At 35.0% G+C, this 26023-nt stretch overlaps 1 protein-coding gene and 1 pseudogene across 16 annotated transcripts in view; one reads left to right on the top strand and one right to left on the bottom strand.

Moving 5' to 3' along the window:
- The window catches only part of Rgk2 (Rad, Gem/Kir family member 2), a 694072-nt gene that overhangs the window by 304994 nt on the left and 363055 nt on the right, over positions 1–26023 (top strand). For all 16 annotated transcript variants that reach the window (XM_067772880.1, XM_067772883.1, XM_067772873.1 and 13 more), the window contains one exon: positions 21031–21147. In XM_067772880.1, coding sequence (XP_067628981.1) covers positions 21031–21147 — 117 coding nt within the window. The remainder of the gene's footprint in view (positions 1–21030; positions 21148–26023) is intronic.
- On the bottom strand, positions 17227–17730 carry LOC137246990 (uncharacterized; annotated as a pseudogene).

The following is a 26023-nucleotide window of genomic DNA, read 5'->3' as shown; positions in this document are numbered from 1 at the left end:
AGATTTCCGCGGCAGGCCGTTTCAGTGCCACGAACAGAACTGCAACTTTATCTTCAGCATTCCATTTGTTCGCTGCTGCAGTCTTCTCAACCTGAATCTTAAACACCTGGAAAGGAACAGAGCCGTCAAAAGATGGTGTTTTTACCTTTGGATTACTCGTTGAAACTGCTGGGCGATTTAGCTGCAACTGCTCGATACGTAATCTCAAAGCATCCACCTCGGCCTTGATTTTTTCCTCAAACTGTAAAATTTTGGTATCCTGGACCTCTAGCTTCGACGTTACCCTTATCTCCTGTGCCTCTAACTGCGAGGATATGCGGGCCTCCTGTGCTTTCAACTGCTCAGCCAACTGAGATGTCATATATGTCTTTTGCTTTTCCAGTTGGGATGCCATATATGTTTTCTGTTCTTCCAGTTGAGTTTCCATCTTGGATGTAATCTGTGTCGACTGCGATTCCAGCTGACTTGCCACTGTTGATTTTTGACCAGTTATTGCATCCAATATCATGTTCATGTCTGTGCTGGTAACTGTCTGCAATGTTTCCTTTTTCTCTTCAATTTTTGTTGTTGTATCGTCGCCATCAAGATGAAATACTCTTCCACGTTAATTGCTTCTGCTTCCATTGCCTCTCGTAGTCTTGCCTGAAGTTCGAGTTTATTGCCGGTTGTATTCAATCCACGGCTCTCCAACTCCTTCAATTGCTGGATCTTCAATTCACTGAACTTTGCCATGTCCTTGTTGTCCTCTGGAATTTATTCAACAATTCCTCTTCTGACACCAATTGTAACGAATTTACTTGCAACTCCTCTTATTTGCAACCTTTTGCTAAGTTCGAGTCACTAAACTGTTGAAAAAATAACTCCAATATTTAATAATGCAAAATGGCCTTTATTAAAGTACTTCACAATAAATAACTCTACTATTGCCCGACAGATTGCGTGCTTAATCAAAACTGACTGATAGCTTCAATGAAACTAAACTCTCGCGCCTCTACTGTCGCCTTTTCATACTGTCTTAATTTATATATTTGCTAAATAATTATCATTTTTCTTGGGTTCTTTGCAAATTCATCTAAAATTAAATCTTTTATCTCCGCATCGTTTTCCTTAACCAATTTTCTGTACGCACTTAGCATGCATAAACCTTAAAAAAAAAACTTGAATTTACAGTAAATATATTTTTGGAAAAGAAGTTTATTCCCCATTAAGTCTAGATGCCGTCATTGTTGTTCTCAACCACGTTTTAACCCTCTTCAGAGTGCTGAAGGAGCGCTCCATCGTAGCGGTCATTCCAGCAGTATTCCAAAAGCTTTTCTTATTTTTTGATAAAATCCTGTATTCTCGAAGGCACACACGAGTTCTATTGTTTGTTGATTTTGAGGCCATATACCACAATTCCACTTCATTGTCGATGCCATCTAATTCATAAAAAACTTTGGCATCCACAGGTTTGCTGCTAATGTCTTCAATACTCATATTTTTTAAAATATTTGGATGCAACGCAGTCAATGAAAAGGCAGGATTATTTTGCTCCGAGAACCTCTCATTAAGGGAACATACTAGAGAGTCTAGATAAGGTACAAAAACTGCTCGCCGGTAATACTCTAAAATAGATGTAAAAGGAACGTTCGATCTATTTGTTTGGCTTTCCACCACTCTCGGCATGTTCATTTCAACAGAAACACTTTCAGCCAGCTCAGAAGCATCTTTGAATATGTTATATCAGTGGTCGATCTATGCGCTTGCACTACTTCCAAAATTTTAATTATGTGTTCGGCGCATTTTATAATGTCATTTTCCTTCGATTGCATTTTATTCGCTACGGGCTCAATAATAACAAAATATTTGGAAATTATGCAAAGGCATAAAATAAAGACAGATTTACATGACGCGCTGTGCAACTGATACGCGTGCTTTCTAGTGGCCGCATTTCCCTCTATACTTAGTTTTTCAAGAGCCATAACTATTGGAGCAAAGTGCTTTTTAAAACCGCTTATACTGGCATATTTTTCCGACCATCGGGTTTCACAAAGCGAATGGATATTGGGCACGTACTGTCTGCGTATAGGTGATTCTTTAAAGAAAACGATTATGTCTTTAATTGTGCAAATTGTGTTCCTTATTTCGGCAACCTTGTTCAAGTCATTGATTACTAAATTAAGTCTATGGTTTGCACAATGAAAATAAAGGCTTTTCGGAAACGACTTCTTTAAAATTTGTTGGACACCATTGATTTTACCAGCCATAGTAGCACATCCGTCAAAGCCAAGTCCAACGCATTTTAGAGGGTCAAGGTCTAATGCAAAAACAAATTTCCTGATATTATCAGCTATTACTCCTGCCTTCATGGACTTGAGTTCTACAAAGCCCATAAATTCTTCCCGAATAACCATTTGCCTCTGATCAAAAAAACGAATCCCTATAGAAAGTTGCTCTTTTCCTGCCATGCCCGCTGTTTCGTCCGCCCATATACTGTATGCCGTTGCTTCTTTTATATCTTTGCAAATATATGATTTTAACACATTTGCGCAAATTTCTAACAGCTCATTTTGGATTCTTGGAGACGTATATGGTGCATTTTTGTTACCTTCAATCTTTGATTTTAGGCATTCATCTCCAGATTCTATTCTCAGCATCAGTAAACCGTGTAATATGCCTGGAAAAAGGACATCCAGTCTTTCAGTTTTAGATTCACACTTATTTACAAGAACCTGTATCGAGAAATTACCCAGAAACTTCATGAAATACATATCGTTACCTTAATTCACAAAGGCCCTAACTGACACATTTTTCGAAAATGCGTTTTTCACATATTTTAGTATGATATATTTATATACACCCTCACTACAAATTTTAAAGTGTTGCTAGCAAAAATAACGGAGATATATCAAATTTACAAAGCTTTATTTGCATGCGTTCAATGTAAAAAAAATTTGTTTTTTGTTTCTCCCGTAAAATTTTTTTAATGTCAGTTAGGGCCTTTGTGAACTAAGGTAACGATATGTACATATATAAAATTGCCTTCATTGTTTAACTTTCCCCGTAGTGGAAGATCATGTGTACCACAAAAAATTATTGCAGACAAAATAGATTTTAAAAAGGTTCTATTTTCCGCCACAATTTTATCGTGTCCACTTTGCATTTGTACATCAACTGGCTGTTGATTTAGAAATAAGTGTGCTGACTGTGCTGCTTTCTTATGTACATTTGACGCGGCGTGGTTCTTGCTGTATTCATGTATATTCTTATACTTCACGAAAGGTCGAATAACAAAGGAAATTACAATCCCACGTATTTTTTGTAGTTTAAATAAGACACAATACAAACAGAAAGTTCCTTTTAGCTTGCTTGAATATGCCATCCATGGTTTATACATTTCGAGCCAATTATAATTAAACTTTCGTTGTAAATGCTCAGCATCAGCTGAAAAATCATAGTGCGCCGGTAGTACCCAACAGTTTAGAAGGAGCTCCCTTTTTTGGGGAAAGTTATTGAGCTTCGGGCATTGACCCATTCCCCAATATAATTGTGATGATAATTTACAACTCCAATATTGCTTGCCACAGGTGATTCCGCTGGATATTCCACACTCTGATCAGAATTAGTTGGGCTATGTCTTAATTTTGAAGCTGTATTAACAAATAAGGGTTATGGTCTAATAATTAAACCTTAACTAATAAAAAGATACTTACACCCATAGGTGCAAAAAACTCTTATATCCATAGCTTATATTTTATGTTGCACTTGCCAAAAAATTAAAAAGAGTGATCGCAATTGTCAGCTGTTTTAGCTATTTACGTGTAATCGATGGTTATCGATATTGTCAGAGATGTACAGCAATAGGTGCGTTTGTGCACTTTGCTAGTACAATTGAAGGGTCAAATGCATTTGTCATTCGAAGTTATCAAACCAAATCACGATTAATTGAATTTGGCTGATCAACTTATGCAGCTGCATGAAAACATACCAATTATTAATTGGACTTTTAAAAACTAATAAAAACTTCGAGATCTCTGGTATTCTAGGAATTCGGTGTTAAGCTCATGAATTCTTAAATATAAGTATAAACTGAACACACCATTAAACAAACATACGTAACGATTTTCATTTGAGACTGGAAGAGGTCCAACCATATCAATATGAATATGTTCAAAACGACCTGATGATATTTAAACTTTTTGAATAGAAGATTTAGTATGTCTTGAAATTTTTGACTTTTGACAACTAATGCAAGATGAGGTCCAATCATTAATTTATTTACGCATGTCAATGTTTAGTTTGAATTAATCGTCTAGTTGTTATAATAATTGGATGTGAAAGAGAGTGAGTCTATTATAATTCTTCTCATAGAATGTGGAACATATGGTTGTAAAGAAACAATGCACCAGATTTTAAATTAATAACTATAAAAATAATAAGAATATGATTTTCTTTTAAATTATTTTTAGAATTTTGATCAGAAATAATTTCTTGCAAAATCTGTTTTTTATCTGTTTTTTGTTCTTAAACAAGGTTTCTAAATTAAAGTCTTGAGTTGAAATTGTAGTTACTACTGGAATACGGGAAAGTGTATCGGCAACTAAGTTCTCTTTTCCATATATATATTGAATATCATTTTTAAATTGAGCAATATATTAAGATGTCGTCATTGACGAGGAGATCTATCGACTTTAAAATTTAGAACATGAGTTAAAGTTTTGTGATCAGTGTAAATTTTAAATATTATACCTTCAAAAAAATGTTTGAAATGTTTAATTGAATTATAAATTGTCAAAAGTTCGCGATCAAATGTTGAATAATTAGTTTCTGTTGGAGATAACTTTCTCGATAAATATGCTAATGGTTCTAGTATATTATTGCTAGTTTGTTGTAAAACTGCTCCAATAGCAACATCTGATGCGTCACTGCTAACGATAATGTACCACTTTTGTCGAAATGAGTCAGTGGAGTATATTTAGCAATAAGTTTTTTAACATTTTCGAAAGCTAATATGGTTTTGTTTGTCTAATTTAATTGTTTGATTTTGTTTTTAACAGCATGTGTAAGCATTTTATGTAGAGGACTAAGTTCAGTTGTTAAAATTTTAATATATTTATGATAGTAATTTACCATACCTAAAAACTTTTGCAATTTATTAATAGAAATTGGGTTTTCAAAATTTGTTGTGATTTCAATTCGATCTCAGAGAATTTAATGCCTTCAGCTGAAATTTCGTGACTTAAGAAGTCTAAGTTATTTACACTGAAAATATATTTCGAAAGTTTGATCCTTGAGATATATTCTTCAAGTTGTTTGAGAACTGCTTTTAAATGATTAATATGTTGATCTTCATCATAACTGGCAATGAGAACGTCATCAATGTATGTAAATACAAAATCAAAATCAGAAAATACTTTATTAGTAAAGCGTTGGAAAGTTTGAGCGCTGTTTTTTAAACCAAAAGGCATTCTTATGAATTCAAACATTCCAAAAGGAGTGGTTATTGCCGTTTTATATATGTCTTCTTCGGACATTGGATTTGATGATACGCGCACACAAGATCGATTTTGGAAAAAATTTGTTTATTATTCAAATCAATTGTCAGATCATCAATCATGATCTGGTGTAGTAATAAAATTTAATCTTCGGTAATCTCCACAAGGTTTCCAATCATTTGGTATTTCTTTAGGAACGAGATGAAGAGGAGATGCAATGGGAAAATTTGAGAGTTTGCATATACCCGTTCTAACTAAGAATTCAAATTCAGCTTTAGCAGTTTGGCTGGATCAAGGCGTCTGTGTTTTGAAAAAGGTAAAACTCCTCTTGATTCTATCCTGTGAACCTTATGGTGTTTCAATTCATTAGTGTAATCTGGCTCACAGGTAATAGACGGAAATTCATTTAGTAATTTTTAAAACTTATTTTCGACAATAGGAATTTTGAGTGAAAAAATGTCAGAAAATTCAGAAGATCCAGAAACCTTAATTTTTGTTGTAAAATCCATTATTCCTTTATTTTTCATATTAACCATAATTCCAAATTTCTCTAAAAAGTTTGCTCCTAAAATAGGTGTATCAATATTCGCAATAATAAAGGGAAATTCAAAATCTCTTCGTAAACCTAAATCAATTTTAAGAAGTTTTGTAACGAAAGTTTCGATTGAAGAACCGTTAGCTGCAGTTAATAAAAGATCCGAATCTCTTTTGTTAATTTTGAATTTTGAAAAAGAATGACTGATACAACTGCACCGGTATCGTTTGAAAATTAAGTTTATTGTAAAAAATCAATAGGCGGCGAGTTGGTTTAGAAATTGTTCCATTATCCACCACCGTTATAATGGATTGTTTTAGTTTAGATTAAAATTGCGACTTTTTGAAAAATTTCTGGATCTTGAAGAATTTCGTGATTCAGATATGTTTCTTTTATTTTAATGCATTGTTCTTAAATGTTTTTATTTATACTTGAAACTACAGGGGATTTAGAAAATTGAGGTTTGTTAGTTAAATCAAATAGTTTATCTGCTAAAATAATAATTTCATCTTTATTCTGATTATTATTTGTATTTCTTGTGGCAATTTACGAATCCATAATTTAAAAAGTAATTTCTGACTAACAATGGAGTCGGTACCTATAAGTGATTTCATGAATCTAAATAATTCAGATGGTGAACGATCACCAAGTTCTGTTTTTGAAAATAATTGTTCTAACCGCTTCTCTTCACTAAGATAAAATCGTTCACATAAAATCTTTTTAATTGTCTCATATTTGTTAAAAAGGTGAAAAGGGCTAATAACGTCAATAATTTTAGATATAATATCTGGTTGAAGAGTAATTAATACATTTTGAAATTATCATCGTTGATATTGTTAATTTCAAATTGTCCTTCAACAAGTAAAAACCTGGCATCAGGACATTCATGCCATAATTGTGGTAGTTTAATAGATTTAGTAGAAGGAACATATCTAAAGTAATTCTTTATTATAGTATTCGAAAGATTATCGTGTGTGGGACTAGAAATATTATGTTGTGTTGTATTAATGTTTGCATTTTGTGTTGTGTTCTGATTAATTGTGTAATTTGTATTATTATTTTAATTTTCAGAATTTGTAAAATTACCAGCTCGTATTGGTAAAAGTAGAACCATACGAAAATATTTATTTAAGATAATAGAAAAGAAAAAAATATTTTAAAATTTTATGGAAAGGGAGTGAACAAATAAAATAAAATGCCTAGATCATTGTGAATAAAACTAAGTGTGATATCTTCTGCATAGACGTCAAAATTCCAAAGTGATTGGATTACCTGATTTGTAATTGACTATCGCTGTCTGGTTTTGATTTCGAATTCAAAACACATTGCGAGCATTTTTTTATTAGCAATATAGGAGTATTACATACATATATGCTTCTCACAAAATTTAATTATAAATTGTTTTGTTAAAATTACTGTTTGTTCATCTTTTAAATTTTGATTGAAGAAATTATTTTAAATAAGTATGTGTGTCTTTCTTCTTATTGATTCGAAATGGCTTTAAAATATCCAATTATCCTCTTATTTATTCAATTCTCAATAGCTTTAAAATACCCAACAAAGTTGCCAACAAAGTTAGCTGCAGTTAATGAAAGATCCGAATCTCTTTTGTTAATTTTGAATTTTGAAAAAGAATGACTGATACAACTGCACCGGTATCGATTTGAAAATTAAGTTTATTGTCAAAAATCAATAGGCGGCGAGTTGGTTTAGAAATTGTTCCATTATCCACCACCGTTATAATGGATTGTTTTAGTTTAGATTAAAATTGCGACTATTTGAAAAATTTCTGGATCTTGAAGAATTTCGTGATTCAGATATGTTTCTTTTATTTTAATGCATTGTTCTTAAATGTTATTATTTATACTTGAAACTACAGGGGATTTAGAAAATTGAGGTTTGTTAGTTAAATCAAATAGTTTATCTGCTAAAATAATAATTTCATCTTTATTCTGATTATTATTTGTATTTCTTGTGGCAATTTACGAATCCATAATTTAAAAAGTAATTTCTAACTAACAATGGAGTCGGTACCTCTAAGTGATTTCATGAATCTAAATAATTCAGATGGTGAACGATCACCAAGTTCTGTTTTTGAAAATAATTGTTCTAATCGCTTCTCTTCACTAAGAGAAAATCGTTCACATAAAATCTTTTTAATTGTCTCATATTTGTTAAAAAGATGAAAAGGGCTAATAACGTCAAAAATGTTAGATATAATATCTGGTTGAAGAGTAATTAATACATTTTGAAATTATCATCGTTGATATTGTTAATTTCAAATTGTCCTTCAACAAGTAAAAACCTGGCATCAGGACATTCATGCCATAATTGTGGTAGTTTAATAGATTTAGTAGAAGGAACATATCTAAATTAATTCTTTATTGTAGTATTCGAAAGATTATCGTGTGTGGGACTAGAAATATTATGTTGTGTTGTATTAATGTTTGCATTTTGTGTTGTGTTCTGATTAATTGTGTAATTTGTATTATTATTTTAATTTTCAGAATTTGTAAAATTACCAGCTCGTATTGGTGAACGTAGAACCATAAGAAAATATTTATTTAAGATAATAGAAAAGAAAAAAATATTTTAAAATTTTATGGAAAGGGAGTGAACAAATAAAATAAAATGTCTAGATCATTGTGAATAAAACTAAGTGTGATATCTTCTGCATAGACGTCAAAATTCCAAAGTGATTGGATCACCTGATTTGTAATTGACTATCGCTGTCTCATTCTGTATCTCTTTCTATCACCCGCTGAAGATATGCGCCGCCATGTTGAACACCCTGTCAAAACGCTAAAAAGTAGCCATATTGAACATCCTGTCAGGCAGTTGACTGATAAGATATCACACTTAGTTTCATTCACAATGGTCTATATTTGTATAAAAAATGTGTAAATTTAAATAGAAAAATTATAAAATGTTATTGACAAGTTTTGCATCAGGCTTCTATTTGCTGATATACCTTCATTGTAAGTATTCGAAAAAACTACTTGAAATTTTTTGTTCAAAATTGAATGATTCATAAATTTGTTTGTAGATACGTTTAAAATTTTGTTGAAATTGGTTACAATAATATTCAAGGGAAGCACAACGATGCAATTTCTTCTTTTAATTAATATTTCTATATTTTATATTTAGTCTTATTTGGTAATCTATATAGAGATTTTTTTGTACTATCGTATATATTTTAAATTGTAGGAGAAATAAATTGTCTTTTGGTTGATAAATTTTATAACTATAATTGATATTGCTATTGGTTGAATATTGGATTTTGTAATAAGCCATAAAGTATGAAGTCCCTTTAAGAGTTTATACGTTCAAATAAGTATAATTTCATTAAAAATTTTTTTCTGTTTTAATGATAGTTGCCTTTAAAAAGTTTACTAATCACGTACATTATATAACGTTCTAAATTTAATTGATTAATTCAATTCGGTAAAATATTGTATTTTTAAATAGCCTTCTCACCATATATGTAATACTCCTATATTGCTACAAAAGGCTAGGTACATTCCCAAACATCAGACTGCCGATATATTGCTGTTTAAACGTATTTGTTTTTGTATTCAATAATCGAATGTACCTAAATTTGAATTTTTTCTTGTCACTTATGCTGCTACAATCACAAAAAATTTATAGGCTGTCTGGTTTTGATTTCGAATTCAAAACATATTGCGAGCATTTTTTATTAGCAATATAGGAGTATTACATACATATATGCTTCTCACAAAATTTAATTATAAATTGTTTTGTTAAAATTACTGTTTGTTCATCTTTTAAATTTTGATTGAAGAAATTATTTTAAATAAGTATGTGTATCTTTTTCTTCTTATTGATTCGAAATGGCTTTAAAATATCCAATTATCCTCTTATTTATTCAATTCTCAATAGCTTTAAAATACCCAACAAAGTTGCCAACAAAGTTAACTCACAATATTTAAATTTTCTTGAATAAATATTTATTAATAAATTCAAAGTTAGAAATTTATAAATCCAAAATTTTCATTTTGTAAGCTAAAAAAATTTCATTAACTAAAGTTAAGAAGATAAAAATTATTTTAAAAATTTAAAGTATGAAATACAAAGTATATTTTATTACAAATAATAAACACCATAATCCCGTATGTTTAAGGAAAAGGACTGTTTAAATTAGTGATGGAAAGTATCGAATGAATTCAACTACGATAGTTAGTTACTGAATGATTTAAACTATCGAATGAATTTTTTCATTCAATCATTTGATCTGCTCTTTAGCTAGCCCGAGGCCAGTTCATTTACTATACAAAAGAACACTTTCTGGATTGTTTACCCTCCGGGGATCTAAAGAACAAACCTATATAAGGCAAAATGTTGAATGTGACTAAAATGTGGTAAATTTTGCTTCAAGTAAACAATGCAAATATTCAATTTAAATGCATTTGTTACATATTATACAAAGCGCATGCATGATATGCAAAAGGTTTTGGTTCGCAACCCACTGAGTTTTTTGGTCTTACCAATTCATATGGCCAATATGTCAGTACTCCCCCAAACCTTAGTGGAGATTTGATGCCGCCACGACAACAACAACAACAGGCAGAAGATAAGTGAAATTGAATTTGTATCTGTATGCTCAACAACATAATTTGGTTTGAACAGTCCTTCTCAAACATCCACTATTGGAAATGTCTTCGGCAGATGGTCCTTTAAATTTGATGTGTTTCCAGAAGATTAAAATTATTTTTGCATATATGACATTTAATTTCATTGCCATTTTTGGTGAAAAACTCCCAAATGGATGATATCTTCAATCCAGACCGCATTATAAATAGCTCTACACAATTTAAATAGTTAAAGGCACTTCCTCAGTTAAAAAATTGAAATAATTACCACGCTTAAAAGGTTTGTCGATTAGGTTGAAGTATGCTAAGCGTTAAAACTGCGTAGTAGAAATTTAAATAAACGAACGATTCGAAAAAATAGTAATGAACAATCATTCATACCAAAAACTTGTAATTCGGAAAAATTGTAATGAACGAACCATTCATACTAAAAGCTAGTAATTCAAATAACTATCGAATGAATGAAAATTAGTGAACTATCGAATAACTCCATAGTTTTCATTCGATAGTTCCCAACACTAGCTTAAATTATTGTTCACACTTCTCTATAATGTTAAGAAGAAAAATTGTATTCATAACACTTTAAAATATCAAAGTACCGTTAGATGGCTGAATAAACTCGTTGCGAATGTAGGGAAAATGTATTCTTAGTAATTTGACGTAAAATCCCAACCGTTGAATGGATCATATATGCTGCATGGTGCGTTCAGAAAATTATCATTCCACGATTGAACAACACTTGTGTTCGCTGAAAGCGCCCAATGTCTCTAAACAGTCGATCATGGATGGTCTTAACTTCTGGCTTTATGAGGCCACACAATGAGTAAATAGGGAGAAGTCGCAGGGCGGGGTATTAGCACCCAATTTGGTCAGGTGGCTCGAAGATGGATCAGTCAAGCTAACGGCGTACGCATATGACGTTGCAGTGATCATAAGTAAAAAGTGCCTTCCAGCAGATAGCTCTTTGATGGATCGGGAGCTTCTGGATATAGATACGCGTAAAAGACGGATATGGTCTTCTTTACCAAGAAGTATAAGATGCCCAATTGGACCAGGCCTAAGTTAGGAGAGGTGCCCCTGCTACAAAAACTTTGTACAAAATATCTAGGACTCATTATAGGCAGTAAGTTGGAGTGGAAGCTCATAGTCGAGGAGAAAGTGTTGAAGCCCTCGACGCCACTAACTGCATGTTAAATAATGCTGCGGTGTACATTGGGCTTATCACCTTTTCCCTCTCATTGGATATTATTAGTGATTGTGGTGGAAGGCCCCACAAAAAAGAACTTAATTCAAAAAATTAGGGGGAAATGCAGGCTATCTATGCTTAGCATAACGGAGTCCTGAAAGCAACCCCACGGCTGCACTGTATGTCATTTTGCACATTCCACCTGTAGATCTGGTGGCGAAGAACATATCGTTCACAACTGCAATGAAACTTAATGCCTCGCGGCTGCTTGAGCTATGACTATTAGGAGTGGCACAGCTTTCAGATCTAGAAGCAGCAACTAGAACTGGTCTAGAAAGCTCCTAGTATTTGCTTATAGTTATTTTATAATATACCTACTTTATTTAATTGGCGCTTAGCCGTATAACATGGCGCGTCAGTCGCTTCTTCGTGGGGTTAACTGGCGCCAATTGTTCACACGAAAGATATTTAAATCGTTTTACCACCTGTTCGTTCCAGCGGAGGGTGGGCTGCCCTCTTCCCTTGATCCATAGGCGAGCTCTGATTTATAACACGGGTCCTGGAAAAACTAGCAGCGTTTTGGGTTTTAGCAAAGTGTAGCAAACCTTTTTCATGACCAGATGGGTTGAATGACATTTTTGGGGCTATGGCCATTTCTTCCTGAAATATTGCAAAAGTGATCAAGATCAAGGAAACTATAGCCGTGTTCAACCTACATTTACATTACTCCAATCTATAATATCGTCGGAACTTCTCATAAGCTTGGTATTCCTCTTGGATACTTTAGATTTTGCAAAGACGCCAATGTGCCTTATAAACATTACCTCTTACTGGTTGTAGCCAATTACAATCACTTCCGCGTTTAAAGTTGTATTGGGTAAGCCTTTTTTGTAAAACGAAATATTGTCATGTTTCGTAGCAGATTATAATTGATTAATTTTGATTTTGTAAAAAAGCCGGGTCGAATCATTTCCCGATGGGGCATTTTAAAATTAATGAAAAATACGGGATATCACGGCCAATACGAGTGATTTGGTAATGCTAATAAATATATTTAGTTCGAATCTTCTTCGGTACTCGCCATCGCCAACGCGTAGATGTCCATACATTTTTCGAAAAATTTTTCCCTCGAACACTCCCAGAGCCGCTTCATCTGATGCTGTCATGGTCCATGCTTCTGCACCATATAGCAGGACGTGTACGATAAGTGACTTGTAGAGTATGAATTTCGTTTGCCGAGAAAGGACTTTACTTTTCAATTCCCTATCTAGTCCAAAGTAGCATTTATTGGCTAGAATGATCCTTTGCTGGATTTCGGAGCTGATGTTGTTGATAGTGTTGATGCTGGTTCCCAAATAAACGAAGTATTTTACTATTTCGAAATTATGACTGCCAACAGTAGCGTGGTTGCCAAGGCGCATATGCGCTGACTCTTCGCTCGATGACAGCAGGTACTTCGTTTTATGACTGCCAAAAGTAGCGTTGTTGCCAAGGCGGATATGCGCTGACTCTTTGCTCGATGACAGCAGGTACTTCGTTTTGTCCTCATTCACCATCAAACCCATCTTTACCGCTTCTTTTTCCAGTTTTTAGTAAGCAGAACTAACGGCGCCGGTGTTTAGGCCGATGATATCAATGTCATCAGCATATGCCAGTAATTGCACGCTTTTATAGAATATTGTTCCAGAGCGGTGGAGTTCTGCAGCTAGTATAAATTTCTACTGCATCAAATTAACGAAATCGCACGCAAGGGGTTCCCCTGTCTGAAACCTCGTTTAGCTTCAAACGGCTCGGAGAGGTCCTTCCCAATTCTGACTGAGCTGATGGTGTTGCTCAACGTCATTTTGCACAGCCGTATAAGTTTTGCGGGGAACCAACTTCAGACATAGCGGCATATAGGCAGCTCCTTTTCGTGCTGGCGAAGGCGGCTTTAAAATCGACGCAGAGGTGATGTGTGTCGATTCTTTTTTCGCTGCTTTTTTCAAGATTTGGCGCATTGTGAAAATTTGGTCGATGGTAGATTTACCAGGTCTGAAGCCGCGCTGATAAGGTCCAATCAGCCGATTCACGGTGGGCTTCAATCTTTCACACAATACACTTCATAGGACCTTATATGCGATATTAAGAAGGCTGATTCCGCAATAGTAAGCGCAGTTTCAATGTTTGGTTTATTAAATTAATAAAAAAGTAAATTTTTCTTTTACTTGTTTATCTTTAACTTCAACGAGTCATATTATTGAAAAATTAGTGTAAAGATATTTATATTTAGTTTTACAAATTTTTCTTTGGAGTGGTAGTGATCCAGATAACATTTGATCCATATGGATACCATTGTTGTTGCATTTGCATATTAAATTTCTATCCGTATCTGAATGACGCTTCATTGGAACGCAACAAAAGTCGCAAACAAAGTTAATTTAACAATGTGTGATTGAGACAGTTGAATATAATTCTCTTGTAAGGGACTAGTACCTGAGCGACCGAGCTTTTCTCGACAATCTTCGAGTATGCCGCATAACATACTAACATACTTTGTTCTACATGTAATCAGTAGAGTACTATTTCGTCTAACTACCCCAACCCTAATTGGCAACCCTACTCAAAAATGCCCCTATTGTAATGCGATGTGAAATTCCTTTCGTTTGATACCCATATCGGCATATCTCATGCAATTTTTTTTTAATTTCGAACAGGTGGCAACCTTGTGAAACATTCTGAGTGGCAACACCTAGGTGGAAAGTCTCAGAAGGTGATACATTATCTCTGTGCCAAATTTAATTTAAATCGGGTGAGCCGTTCCCGAGATCGTTCGGCTATACAAACATACAAGTATACACATATAAAAAAATTGCTCGTTTAAAGTTATAAGATTATGAATTAAGCCTATGTGATACATGTAGCATTTTATCACTTCTGCTTTTTTCCGACCGTTCAATAAAACCAAATACACAAGTTACATTTGCCTATCTGGCATTATATTAAAAGGGTATTTTGCTAAAAATAAAAATTATCTGTTTACAAACCGTTTAAACCATTTTTTTGTAAGTACACAAGTAAAGGTGTCTAAGTTCAGGTGTAACCGAACATTATATACTCAGCGTGAGCTTCAATTGCACATTTCATTTCAGATCATGATGTAATAAAGCCAGATGTTCTATGTAGTGACAGCTCATTCTGAAGACTCCCACATAATACGAATTATGAGAGGAATGGGAAGAACAGAAGAGGCCGTTTTCTAAAATAGTATTAAATTTGATACTTTTCTGAATAAAAGCACTAAATCCTTGATGGTAACGAAAATTAATTTTTTTTAGTTTTTAAATTAAAATATAACTTACATTAATCTTAAAACTTAAAATTTTTCCTTTTTGTATATTTATATATTCAGTATTACTCTGAATCGCTTCAACCGATTTGGATGAAATTCGGTATATGGATAATGTAATATTTATGTATGTAATACTCCTATATTTCTAGTAAAATATGCTCACGATGAGCTTGAAGGAGACTGATAATTAAATGCTTCATATCCGTAACAAGATTTCAAATATAAAATGGGATATGTTCGAGCGGTTTTCTACATGTATGCCATATCTTCCTATTTACTTTCAAAATCGACATAAGTAACTTGCACGACAATTTTGAATTTTAAAATTAAGACTATGTTCAACTGTGAAGGAGTCATTTCATTCACACTGCACAACAACGCCTAGCGCTTTCAATTTTTTTTTTTCATTGAACTCCCTTGTAAAAAAAATATGGAAAATGCTGGATTTTGTATGCCACGTCGATTTATAGAAAAAATCGAAAAATATCCCTTGTTATTAGCAGGGACGGAAAATAGTTATTATTTTTTTTCGGAGTCGAAAAGTCCGGGTCAAAAAATTGTCCTAGGTGAAAATGTTTGAGTTCTCAGGTATCCCTATAGCAATATCATGTTTATTTTTCGAACTTTTTCCATAAAAGTCCACATATAGAAGTAAAATCTGTATTTTTATTTTTTGAGGCCGATAGAAGTAGTTAAACTCGGCCTTTAAAAATAAAAGTCCGGAAATAAAAGTTAAATCCGAACTTTTATTTTTTAAGGCCAAAATAAAAGTCCGGCTTGATAACAAAGAAACGGCTTATCGGAATTCAAATTTTTTTTTATTTCGGTTAAGCCGTTTCTTTATTATCATGCCGGACTTTTATTTTGACCTTAAAAAATAAAAGTCAGGATTTAACTTTTACTTCCGGACTTTTATTTTGAAAAGTCCAATTTTAGCTAGTTTTATCGGACTCAGGTAATAAAAATCGTTATCTTGATCCAAATATATTAAAGGCCAAAATTAATAGTTTTGCAAGGAATTAGGTATATTATAAAAGGAATAACAGTTTGCGCCCCTGGTTATTAGAGTTTAAACTCTGTCGCCCGGTTTTTCAGTGCGACTTTGAGTTAAATAGGGTTTAGCATTGTCACTTTGGCCCTTTAACTGAAAGGAACAGTAAAATTCTAATTCCTAGGGCCAAAACAGTAAAGTTAGATTGAAAGTAGTTCTCTGCCGAAGCTGCCCAGCCCTGCCTCGACTGTTTTAATAGGAGTTTGTGTGTTATCTACAAAATAGTCTAAGAAGTTCAGTGACTTTTAATTTTTCAACTATTTTAGTTAAAAATTTTCGATTTATATATTTAAGTTGTCCTTTAAAATAACATTTACAATAATAATAAAAACAGATACACAAATACACATTAAGTGATTACATTTCGGTATATGATTTTGTTAGGGTAACATGTCTGTTGTAAACACAGTAAAAGATCCATACGAAGTCATTAGTTGGTCATATACTAAAATTGATTAATTTCCTTTCCTCTCACCACTATAATTTTGCATTCAATTTACGGTAATGGTTTACTTTAGGGTGCAACTGCTAAAACTCTTCCGAAAATATCGGAAGAGGTGTCAAAGGACGCGAATTTATCCCAGGACCACGAATCCGAAAGCGGAAATTAGAAATTTTATTTCTCTTCGGAGATATTTGCAAACAAAATCGAAAATTTTCATGTGGTTGTTGTAATTTTGATGATTTTGTCGTACCCACAAGAAAAACTGTGGGTAAAAGTGTTTTGCGCGGATATAGTTTTGGTCTCCAAACCGGTGTTGGACCCACACAGGGTAATTTTTTATAAGCGCGGCCGAAGGCCACCAATGCAGAAAGGTGTTCTGCGCAAAAATACTATGGATCCCACTTCCGGTTTCGGAGCGCTCCGGAGCCATTTTTCGGTTTTTTAGAAATATCTTTTCATAGAAATAAAATTCTTAATTTCCGCTTTCGGATTTGTGGTCCTGGTATCAAGATGCGTCTTTTGACACCTCTCCTAATATTTTCGGAAGAGTTTTTGTAGTTGTACCCTAAGGTAAACAATTACCCAATTTACGTACGACTAAGCTTCGTCATTTGCTTCGTCGTTAAATTCTGCTGTGATAGTTTCTGGTACCAATATATACTTCATATTCAGATCTGTTCACCTCTGTGGCATTGTTTGGTATATATTTACATTACTCTATGTGAAGGATGTACTTTGCCTAGTAAAATTTTGTCTTTATATGTAGCACGTGAAACGTATGTTTCACCTAATTCCGAATAACCACCAACCACAGCTCCACAGGTACATGTCCATTTAAATCGGCCACCCATTTATCTTTGAAATTATTTAGTAACTCGACGTTTTGACTAAAACATTACTGCTATGTGAAGCGTATGCGACACCTTTTGCCGGTGCATAGGCGGCAGACAATAGACCTTGAAAATAGACACGTGCTGCATATGTTGGATTACCATCTGAATCTGTTCCAGTTTGTATAGCATCAGATGGTTCAGGTGGGGCCATTGGTACATTTCTAGATACATTTAATTCTAATTCGAAAAGTGGTGTCCACATCGGCATATTGGTATACATATCATATATGTAAAGTCTTATCCAACTCTGACCGTTCTCCATAGGGTGCACTCGTTGCGCGTGCATAATCGTCTACATTCTGGACAATATTTTCGATGATTTAATGCCGCGAACAAGCAACGATTGGGAAATAAATGACCACGGGTTATTGAATATATTCGATCGACTTTCTCATAGAACTAAAAAAATGGCAAATTTAAATGTTTTTGTTGAAAAAATAATGATTTTTTGAGAATTGTCACTAGTTTGAGCTATAGAAAAGTCAACACAAAATAGAATTGGAGAAAAAAAGTGATGCTGTTGAATACTTTTCCAGGAAAGTTGATTTGTATGGGTTTTACTACAATTTTTCCTCTGAATGAAAAAGTAGTTTCGCAAAGAGGTTTGAGAGGGGGAGTTCAAGATGGCGGATTAGAAAGAGAAGCTGCCAACGTCAGTCACCTTGTAATTACATCATGATTTCAGATAAATTACTTTTCTACATAACTCGTGGTACCGCCCATTCAAAAAAAATGTCTACCCATTTCCTCTTACAATAAAACGTGATAAGTGAAATATCATTGATTCAAAACTATTTTTTGCTAAGATATAGCTTATTATTCTAATTTAAATTTGTTTTATATCTAAGTTGCTGTGGTCTTTAACCGATCCCGCCCATTTTTACTAGAAATATTTTCTGCTATAAGGAAAATATGTGTACACAATTTCATTACGATATGTTAATTTTTCTTCGAGTTATGGCTCCCGAAACATAGAAAATTGCTTAGTCATAAAAGGGGCGATGCCACGCCCATTTTTTTAAATTTGAAATTTTTCCTATTTATTGTTATAAATCCACTTGGGAAATGAAAAACCATTGATATAAAGCTCTTTTTTGCAAAGATATAGCTTATTTTATTCGTCCACGACCCTGTTTTATTTATTTATATAAAAGTGGGCGTGGTCCTTAACTGATTTCGTTAATTTTTCTTCAAAGCATTCCTTATAGTACGCTGAGCGGGTTGTGCGCTGGGCTTGGGACCCGATACGTAAAACCATACTCCAATGAAATATACCAACAAGCCGCGGATAAATACACTCTCTATTGATGAAGAACATGGCAAACGTTTGAAGGACAATGAACCTGGAACGTCCACTCCCTGAATGGGATTGGTGCCGATGGCCGGCTGGTTGGTGTCCTCGTCAAAGCAAAATCTGGCATCACCGCCATTCAAGAAATGCGTTGAACGAAGCAAGGAGAAATAAGATCAAAAATTGTGACATCTATTGGAGTGGCCATACGAATAAGCGCAGTTCGGCGTCGGATTCGTGGTGGGAGAGAGACTTTGTCGCCAAGTTCTGGCGTTCACGCCTGTGGACGAGCGTCTCGCCGCTATCCGAATAAAAGAAACATTTTTTAATATATCATTCATCTGCGCCCATGCGCAGACAAAGGAGAAAAGCCGATGAGGTGGAAGACACTTTTTATGAACAATTAGAACGCACATCCGAGCGCTGCCCCCGTCATGATATAAAAGTCCTGCTGGGCGACTTTAACGCCAGGGTGGGCAAAGAAGGTGTTTTTGGCCCTACAGTCGGAAAGTTCAGCCTACACAATGAAACTTCTCCTAACGGACTGAGGCTGAGTGACTTTGCCGGTGCTCGAAACATGGTCATATCCAGCACGAGGTTCATGCTAAAAATATACATCAAGCTACATGGCTGTGTCCTGATCGAAATACTCGCAATCAGATCGACCACGTTGTAATAGACGGACGGCATGCCTCCAGTTTTTTAGATGTGCGCACGATCCGAGGACCTAACATCGACTCGGACCATTATCTCGTTGCAGCCAAAATACGCACCCGCCTCAGCGCGGCTAAAACCAAGGAACAAAAAACACAAGGAAAGCTAGACGTCGAAAAGCTTCAATCACAACTGCCTGCCAATGATTTCGCAACTCGAATCTCACACCTGCTCTCTGAGAGCACAACTCAGCCTGAAGGAATACAGGAGCAGTGGGAGCATATCTCCAAAGCACTCCGTACTGCCGCCGAGGAAAAAATTGGTTACCGGCGGCCACGAAAAAACAACTGGTACGATGAAGAATGCCACGTTGCAACCGAAAGAAAAGACGCTGCCTACAGCCCTACGTTAAAAGCGAGCGCAACAAGAGGAGTGTGTGAACGTTGTCGTGAGTTGAAAAGGGAAGCGAGACGCCTTTTCAGGAAGAAAAAAGCAGAAGCAGAAAGCCGTGAGTGCGAGGAGCTTGAGCTGCTAGCCATCAGGAATAACGCCCGAAAATTTTACCAAAAAATATGGCGACAGACGGAAGATTTTAAAACCGGGGTAAACTCCTGTAAGAACGAAACCGGCGACCTTGTAACTGATGTCCAGAGAGTGCTTAGATTATGGAGGGAACACTTCTCCGCTCTCCTAAGTGGAGGCAGCGATTCACCGCGCAGAGATGAAGAACCCGATCCCGCAATCGATGATGATGGAATATATGTCCCCCGCCCGATTATGACGAAGTTAGAATAGCAGTAACCAGATTGAAAAACAACAAGGCCGTGTGCACTGATGGATTGCCTGCGGAGCTATTCAAGTACGGCGGCGAGGAGTTGGTAAGGCGCATGCAGCAGCATCTTCGCAAAATATGGGCGGACGAGTGCATGCCCGACGATTGGAATCTAAGTGTTATTTTCCCAGTCCGCAAGAAGGGGGATATTGCAAAATGCACCAACTATCGTGGAATCAGCCTTTTTAATATCGCATATAAGGTCCTTTCGACTGATTGGACCTTATCAGTGCAGATTAAATTTGAGCAGCCAGCTATGCAAACAGTTTAAAATATCTATGTAAATAGTGCAATATACCAGTCGTCTAGAAAAATGTTTGAAAAACGCTATTGAGCAAATGATTTAAGTAATCGAACAGCGATTGAACATGTGATCGAGGCTGTTCACTATTCACGATACAAGGTGGCAGCACGGTACAACTGATAATAAATTTTTTTTTATTTGATTTGATGCATCAACTTCCGGCGCGATTTTGACATTTGTCCATCGAATTTACAAAAACAAAATACATGGAACTTTTATATATGTTTGTAGGTATGTCACCATGCTGCCATCTTGTGTCGTTCGCCATGGTTTTACCTTCTAATATGAGTGAGCCCTCATTAATTTTGCTCAATATCAATGTTATTAAATGCATGTATAGATTTTAACATCTACGGTATATGGAAGCTCATTTAAAACTAAGTCTAACATATTTTTCGAATTCAATTTTTTATTTTCATACTTGCAGAGCTAATGAACGATCACCTTTCGAAGGATCATGCTGTGGCGGTGGATATGCCAATGTGGATTCCATACCTACTTCACCAAATGACTCGGATAACTCCGACCCTCCACCAGCTCCACGGTGAGTATTAACTACCTTTGCTAACTGATAGCATCTACATATTTACACTCTCTTGTGCTCATACAATTACGCCATCAATTAGAAAAAGGGCATTAAGCAAAATAAAATAACAAGCCTGAACATAATGGCACATAATTATACTAAATTTAGTTCCAGCTTTTTTTTAAAGATAGCTGATTGGAAATTATGTGAAAAAACTACATACACCTATTTCCATTGTGGATAAAACAATTGTGATATCTTATCCGTCAAATGCCTGACAAGATGTTCAATATGGCTGCTGTTAAGCGTTTTGACAGTGTGTTCAATATGGCGGCGCCATGGTTCAATTATGTACAGGTTGGCTCATCAGCTGATTTTATTTATGTCATTGCATGGTCGAAGGGATTGTCAAAAGGAGATGGCAAACTCAAAATGAAACCAACCCATTGGCAACATTTTACTTACACATACAAAAACTGCTAAGTTTTATGTTTCCATTCCATACCATTCGCACCAACACCAATACACAGATTTTGACAATTTGAACAGACATATTTTGTTGCTTTACAGATGAGCCAACCTGTATATAGTTGAACCATGGGCGGCGCATAGGGCCGGCTATCTTCAGCGGGTGATAGAAAGATATACAGAATGAAGCAGCGATGGTCAATAAAAAATCAGGTGATCGATTCTATTTGTAATTTTGACGTTTATGCAAATGTTATCACACTTGTCTTATCCGCAATGCCTATATCCTTTTATGATAAAAATGCTTAGTTTTGCAGAGATGCTTATTGACACGGCTCACATAATTATGTCATCATACTTTGACGCAAGCACATGGGCCTATGCATCTATGACTGCTTTATTTTCAGATTCCTATTTACTCTCAGCAACTGATTCACAATGGGCAAGAAAGAAAGATCACATTGGAATAATCCCCAAAAATTTAAGAAGAAACTGAAAGACGGTAGCGTATATAACAGAAGTATTAGTCTTTTTTTGAAGCATATGTTGTTAGTGTTAAAGGCTGAAGTCAGAAAATTATAAAAAAAAAGTATTTTAATGTAAGAATAATTAAATAGGGAAGTACTTTATATTTTTTCTGTCAAAAGAAAGTACAAAACAATATGTTGTCACTTTCCAGTAGGTACTGGCATGGATCTAAGAGGCAATGCTGTCACCCCCTGTTCAATTTTCTGTCATTACCATAGCGGCTTTGAGTATATCTTACTACTAACATTCCTTTTGCGAGTCTTTCTGTCTAGGTTCTCCCATCGATGCTCGGTGGGTGACCTATTTGCATGGGGAGTGATAGAGGATCCGGTCTTTACAATTTTCGCTGTGTGTTCGGGATCATTGTCCTGCCAATACCCCCATGATTGATCCAAACCCAATTTTTTGGCACTCAAATTTTTCTTTCACATATTCATATAGTCGTGAAAATTCGTGGAACGCCTAAGGCCAAACACTTCCAGAACATCACCTAACCGCTCCATGTTTCACTGTGAATATAACATTGCATTTCGACATGTATATTATTTATTGTTCTCCATATTTTTCTAGCTTTTCCTTCCCTAACACCCCAAGTTTACTTTCGTTGCCAAAAGTACATTGCTAAAAGCATATTCTAAAAAAATATATGTTTTATACTATTTTTTTTAGAAAAGTTTAAATATTTTATTTGGTTGGGTTTAGATATAAGGAGGCTTTTCAGTAGAACTTGGCCATGTTGACCGTTTGCATATATCGCCCAACGCATTGACTGGCACTTACTGCCTTTTTCCGAAGGATTTTTCAAAATACTTTGCGCAACTGACCATATTTAAGCACAATTTAGTCGGTGTGGTCTTGTGATATTTCGAATAATAAAATAGAGGCGCTGAGGTTTAGCGTCAGAATGATATTCATTTTTATTGAAGAAATTCTTTCCTATTTATACAAAAGTTATTAACCTACACATACGTACTTACATTAGTGCTTACATACTACAATGTACATAGATTCATAATAAACTAGTATCGCCTGTGGTCGAAATTCGACCAACGTGTATTTTTTTTTAACTCAGTCTATGCATCAAGTGTTGGAAATATAGCAAACTGGTCTAACTTACTTAACTTTTTCTTTAAAATTTTTAATTTGATCTAAGACTTTGTACTTTTTGATTGTATTTTCTTAAATTTTGTACAAACTTTTCACATGTAATTATAATGTTTTGGTATGGAGCTCCTTGAACAAAAATATAAAAATTGTGTAAAAGCAAATGAAATTGACATAGAATTATGGTGAAATTACTTGAAATTGAATTGAAAAGTATGTTTTTCCACACCACCCGGAAGGTCCCCGTTGGCGCGCTACCGTAGTTAGTTTTGGGAGCTCGGTTCCCCAGTAGGCCTATATCACCCATACACAGGGGCGGATTTACCTCTAGAAGCCCCTGGGCAAACAAATCAAGCCGCGCCCCAATATTTCCAAAAAAAAAAAACCGTACTTGCCTTCGTGTGGTGACATTTCATTACTGATATATTTTACGGATTGAAAAAATTTGATTCGAGTTTTCTTAGAAAGAATATTTATTTCATTTTTATTTATATAATGAAGCGTATCACAAAATATTTTTAGTTTCAAGAAACTTATAGATTGTCAGAAAACTAATAACACAGACATATGGAAAAGATTATTCAAAAACACTTGCGTCTTACTTTTTTGGAGGCAAAATCTGTAATCAAATGTTCAAAATTCAAAGAGAGAAGAATATTAGATTCAATACAAGGCAGTGCTAAACTGTTGAGTCGATCTTCAGTCATTTTGGAGCGAAGGTAATTTTTTATCCTTTTCAAACAAGAAAAAGACCTTTCGGCGCTGCAATTAGTCACTGCCATGGTAGCAAACATGCGATATGCGATGTCAACGTTCGGAAAAATTGTGTTGAAATCATCGGACCGAATAAACTTCATAAAATTCAGCGGATATTTCGTCTTAATATTATTTTCTTTGCAATAAGCAAAAAAATGGACGAATTCGTCATCAGTTGTCGGTTCCAAATCAGACAAGACGCTGATATCAGAGCCTTCGATTCCATTCTGATTTCTTCGTTAGAAGACAATTCGCTAGCCTTGAGGATAATCATAAATTTTTTGTTGATTTTATCGTATGACTTGCGCCTCTCTTCTAATGCCACAGTCAAATTATCTAGAATAACATTGAAGATATTTACTCTGAAATTTTCTCTTCCGCACAGTGTCACTTCTCCACGAACCGATTCATCTTTTCTCAATTTACGTTTCCGTTTTCGTGTCTTACTGGAATGGTACTCTGGATCTTCTGATAACTCGAGGTCTCGTTTCTCGTATTTATCAAATTCATCCCGACAGTCAGAGACAATCTTTTGCAGTCCCTTGTAATGTTCAATGATTTCGGCAATACTGCATTCAACAGCTTGTCATTTTTGACTCACTGCATTGAATCTTGCAAGCAGGAAGTACCACAAAATAGTCAGAAATGAAGTTTCAAGCTTCTCCAATTGAATTCGAATGCCCTTCGCTTCTTGCCGACAAATTGCTTTTTCTGTAAAATCTTCTTCAATCGCTATCAAAACTTCAATAATTTTGACATAATTATCGTTCAGAATTTTAACTGCGTCGTATCGAGCTGACCATCTAGTTGTAGATAATGATTTCAAAGTGATGTGTTTTGAGGCAGCTGATTGCAGATGCTCCCAACGTTTCGTTGATGCAGTCATTGTACAGGTCTACAAGTAGGATATGTAGCAGCATGCACATACACAGCCACGCTCACCTGATAAAATGCTTGTTCTTGTTCGTTTTTTTTTGTGGATGCTATTTGGCACTGTTGTACTTCTTAGGACCAAACAAAGTTTAGTAGCTGCTATCGAAAACTGCTTAAAATTTTTTTTTCTTATATTACAAAGAAATATACTTATTTACTTTCAAACGAGCACTTAATTACATCTCTCTTTAATAACCATATATTTTGGACAATTTTAATTAACAAATTGTGATACTTTTTTACGGGGACGATTGCTAAAACACGACCAAAACCGTCGGCGGAGGTATTAATAGGCGCGTTTCTGCCTCGCTTCCAATAATTCGAATACTTTTTCTCTTCGGACTATTGACAACAGGACAAAACGCGTCTATTCATTTTTCTTTCCGCTTTTTTGGACGGGTTATTGCAGTCGACCTCGGTTTCAAACTGTTTTTCGCGGAGAACTTTTGAACGGGTAGAAAAACTTAACTCCCGTGTTTGTATTCTTAATACTGAAATAACTACGCGTCCTCAGATACCCCAATTGAAGACTTTTTTATAATTTTCTGAAGGACCCACATGGGTGCACTTAAAATTTCCTACTAAATTCGTTAAAAGAAATTTACCATCACAGCAACCCATATCTGATATTCCGATCCCTTTTTTGCTTCCCTGTGTCGCTTTCGACGAAACAACCCCGGTAATTTTGACACTTCGTTCAGTGTTAAAACTCATGTTCCACGCAGGTTCCACTGGGTTCCACGCTAGTTTGACACTGACCGAAGTGTCAAACTGCCGTGTGTTAGAAAGGGAAAGAAATTGTTTCCCTCTCACACATATCATACTTGTAAACCTGTACAATGGATGCAGTAAAAAAGTTGTACAAGCTTTGAATTGTAAAAAAAAAAATGCCGCTGCTTCCGGACAATTCTCCACTGCATGTACACCCACTAAATTCAGCGAATGAGCAGCGCAAGGTACGTGTTCTGCTGCAGGATTTGATGCTTTTATCCGAGCTTGAAGACCATTATAAACTCCAGACATGTTTTTCGCGTTATCGTATGATTGAACGCGACAGTCAGCAATGTCTAGTCCGAGGTCAGTCAGAGTTTTTAAAATAGCATCA

Source organism: Eurosta solidaginis, chromosome 3, assembly GCF_040869045.1.
Source record: "Eurosta solidaginis isolate ZX-2024a chromosome 3, ASM4086904v1, whole genome shotgun sequence".
NCBI classification, from domain to species: Eukaryota; Metazoa; Arthropoda; class Insecta; order Diptera; family Tephritidae; genus Eurosta; species Eurosta solidaginis.
Note: the sequence above shows the minus strand (reverse complement) of the source record. Positions and strands in the feature narration are given on the sequence as shown.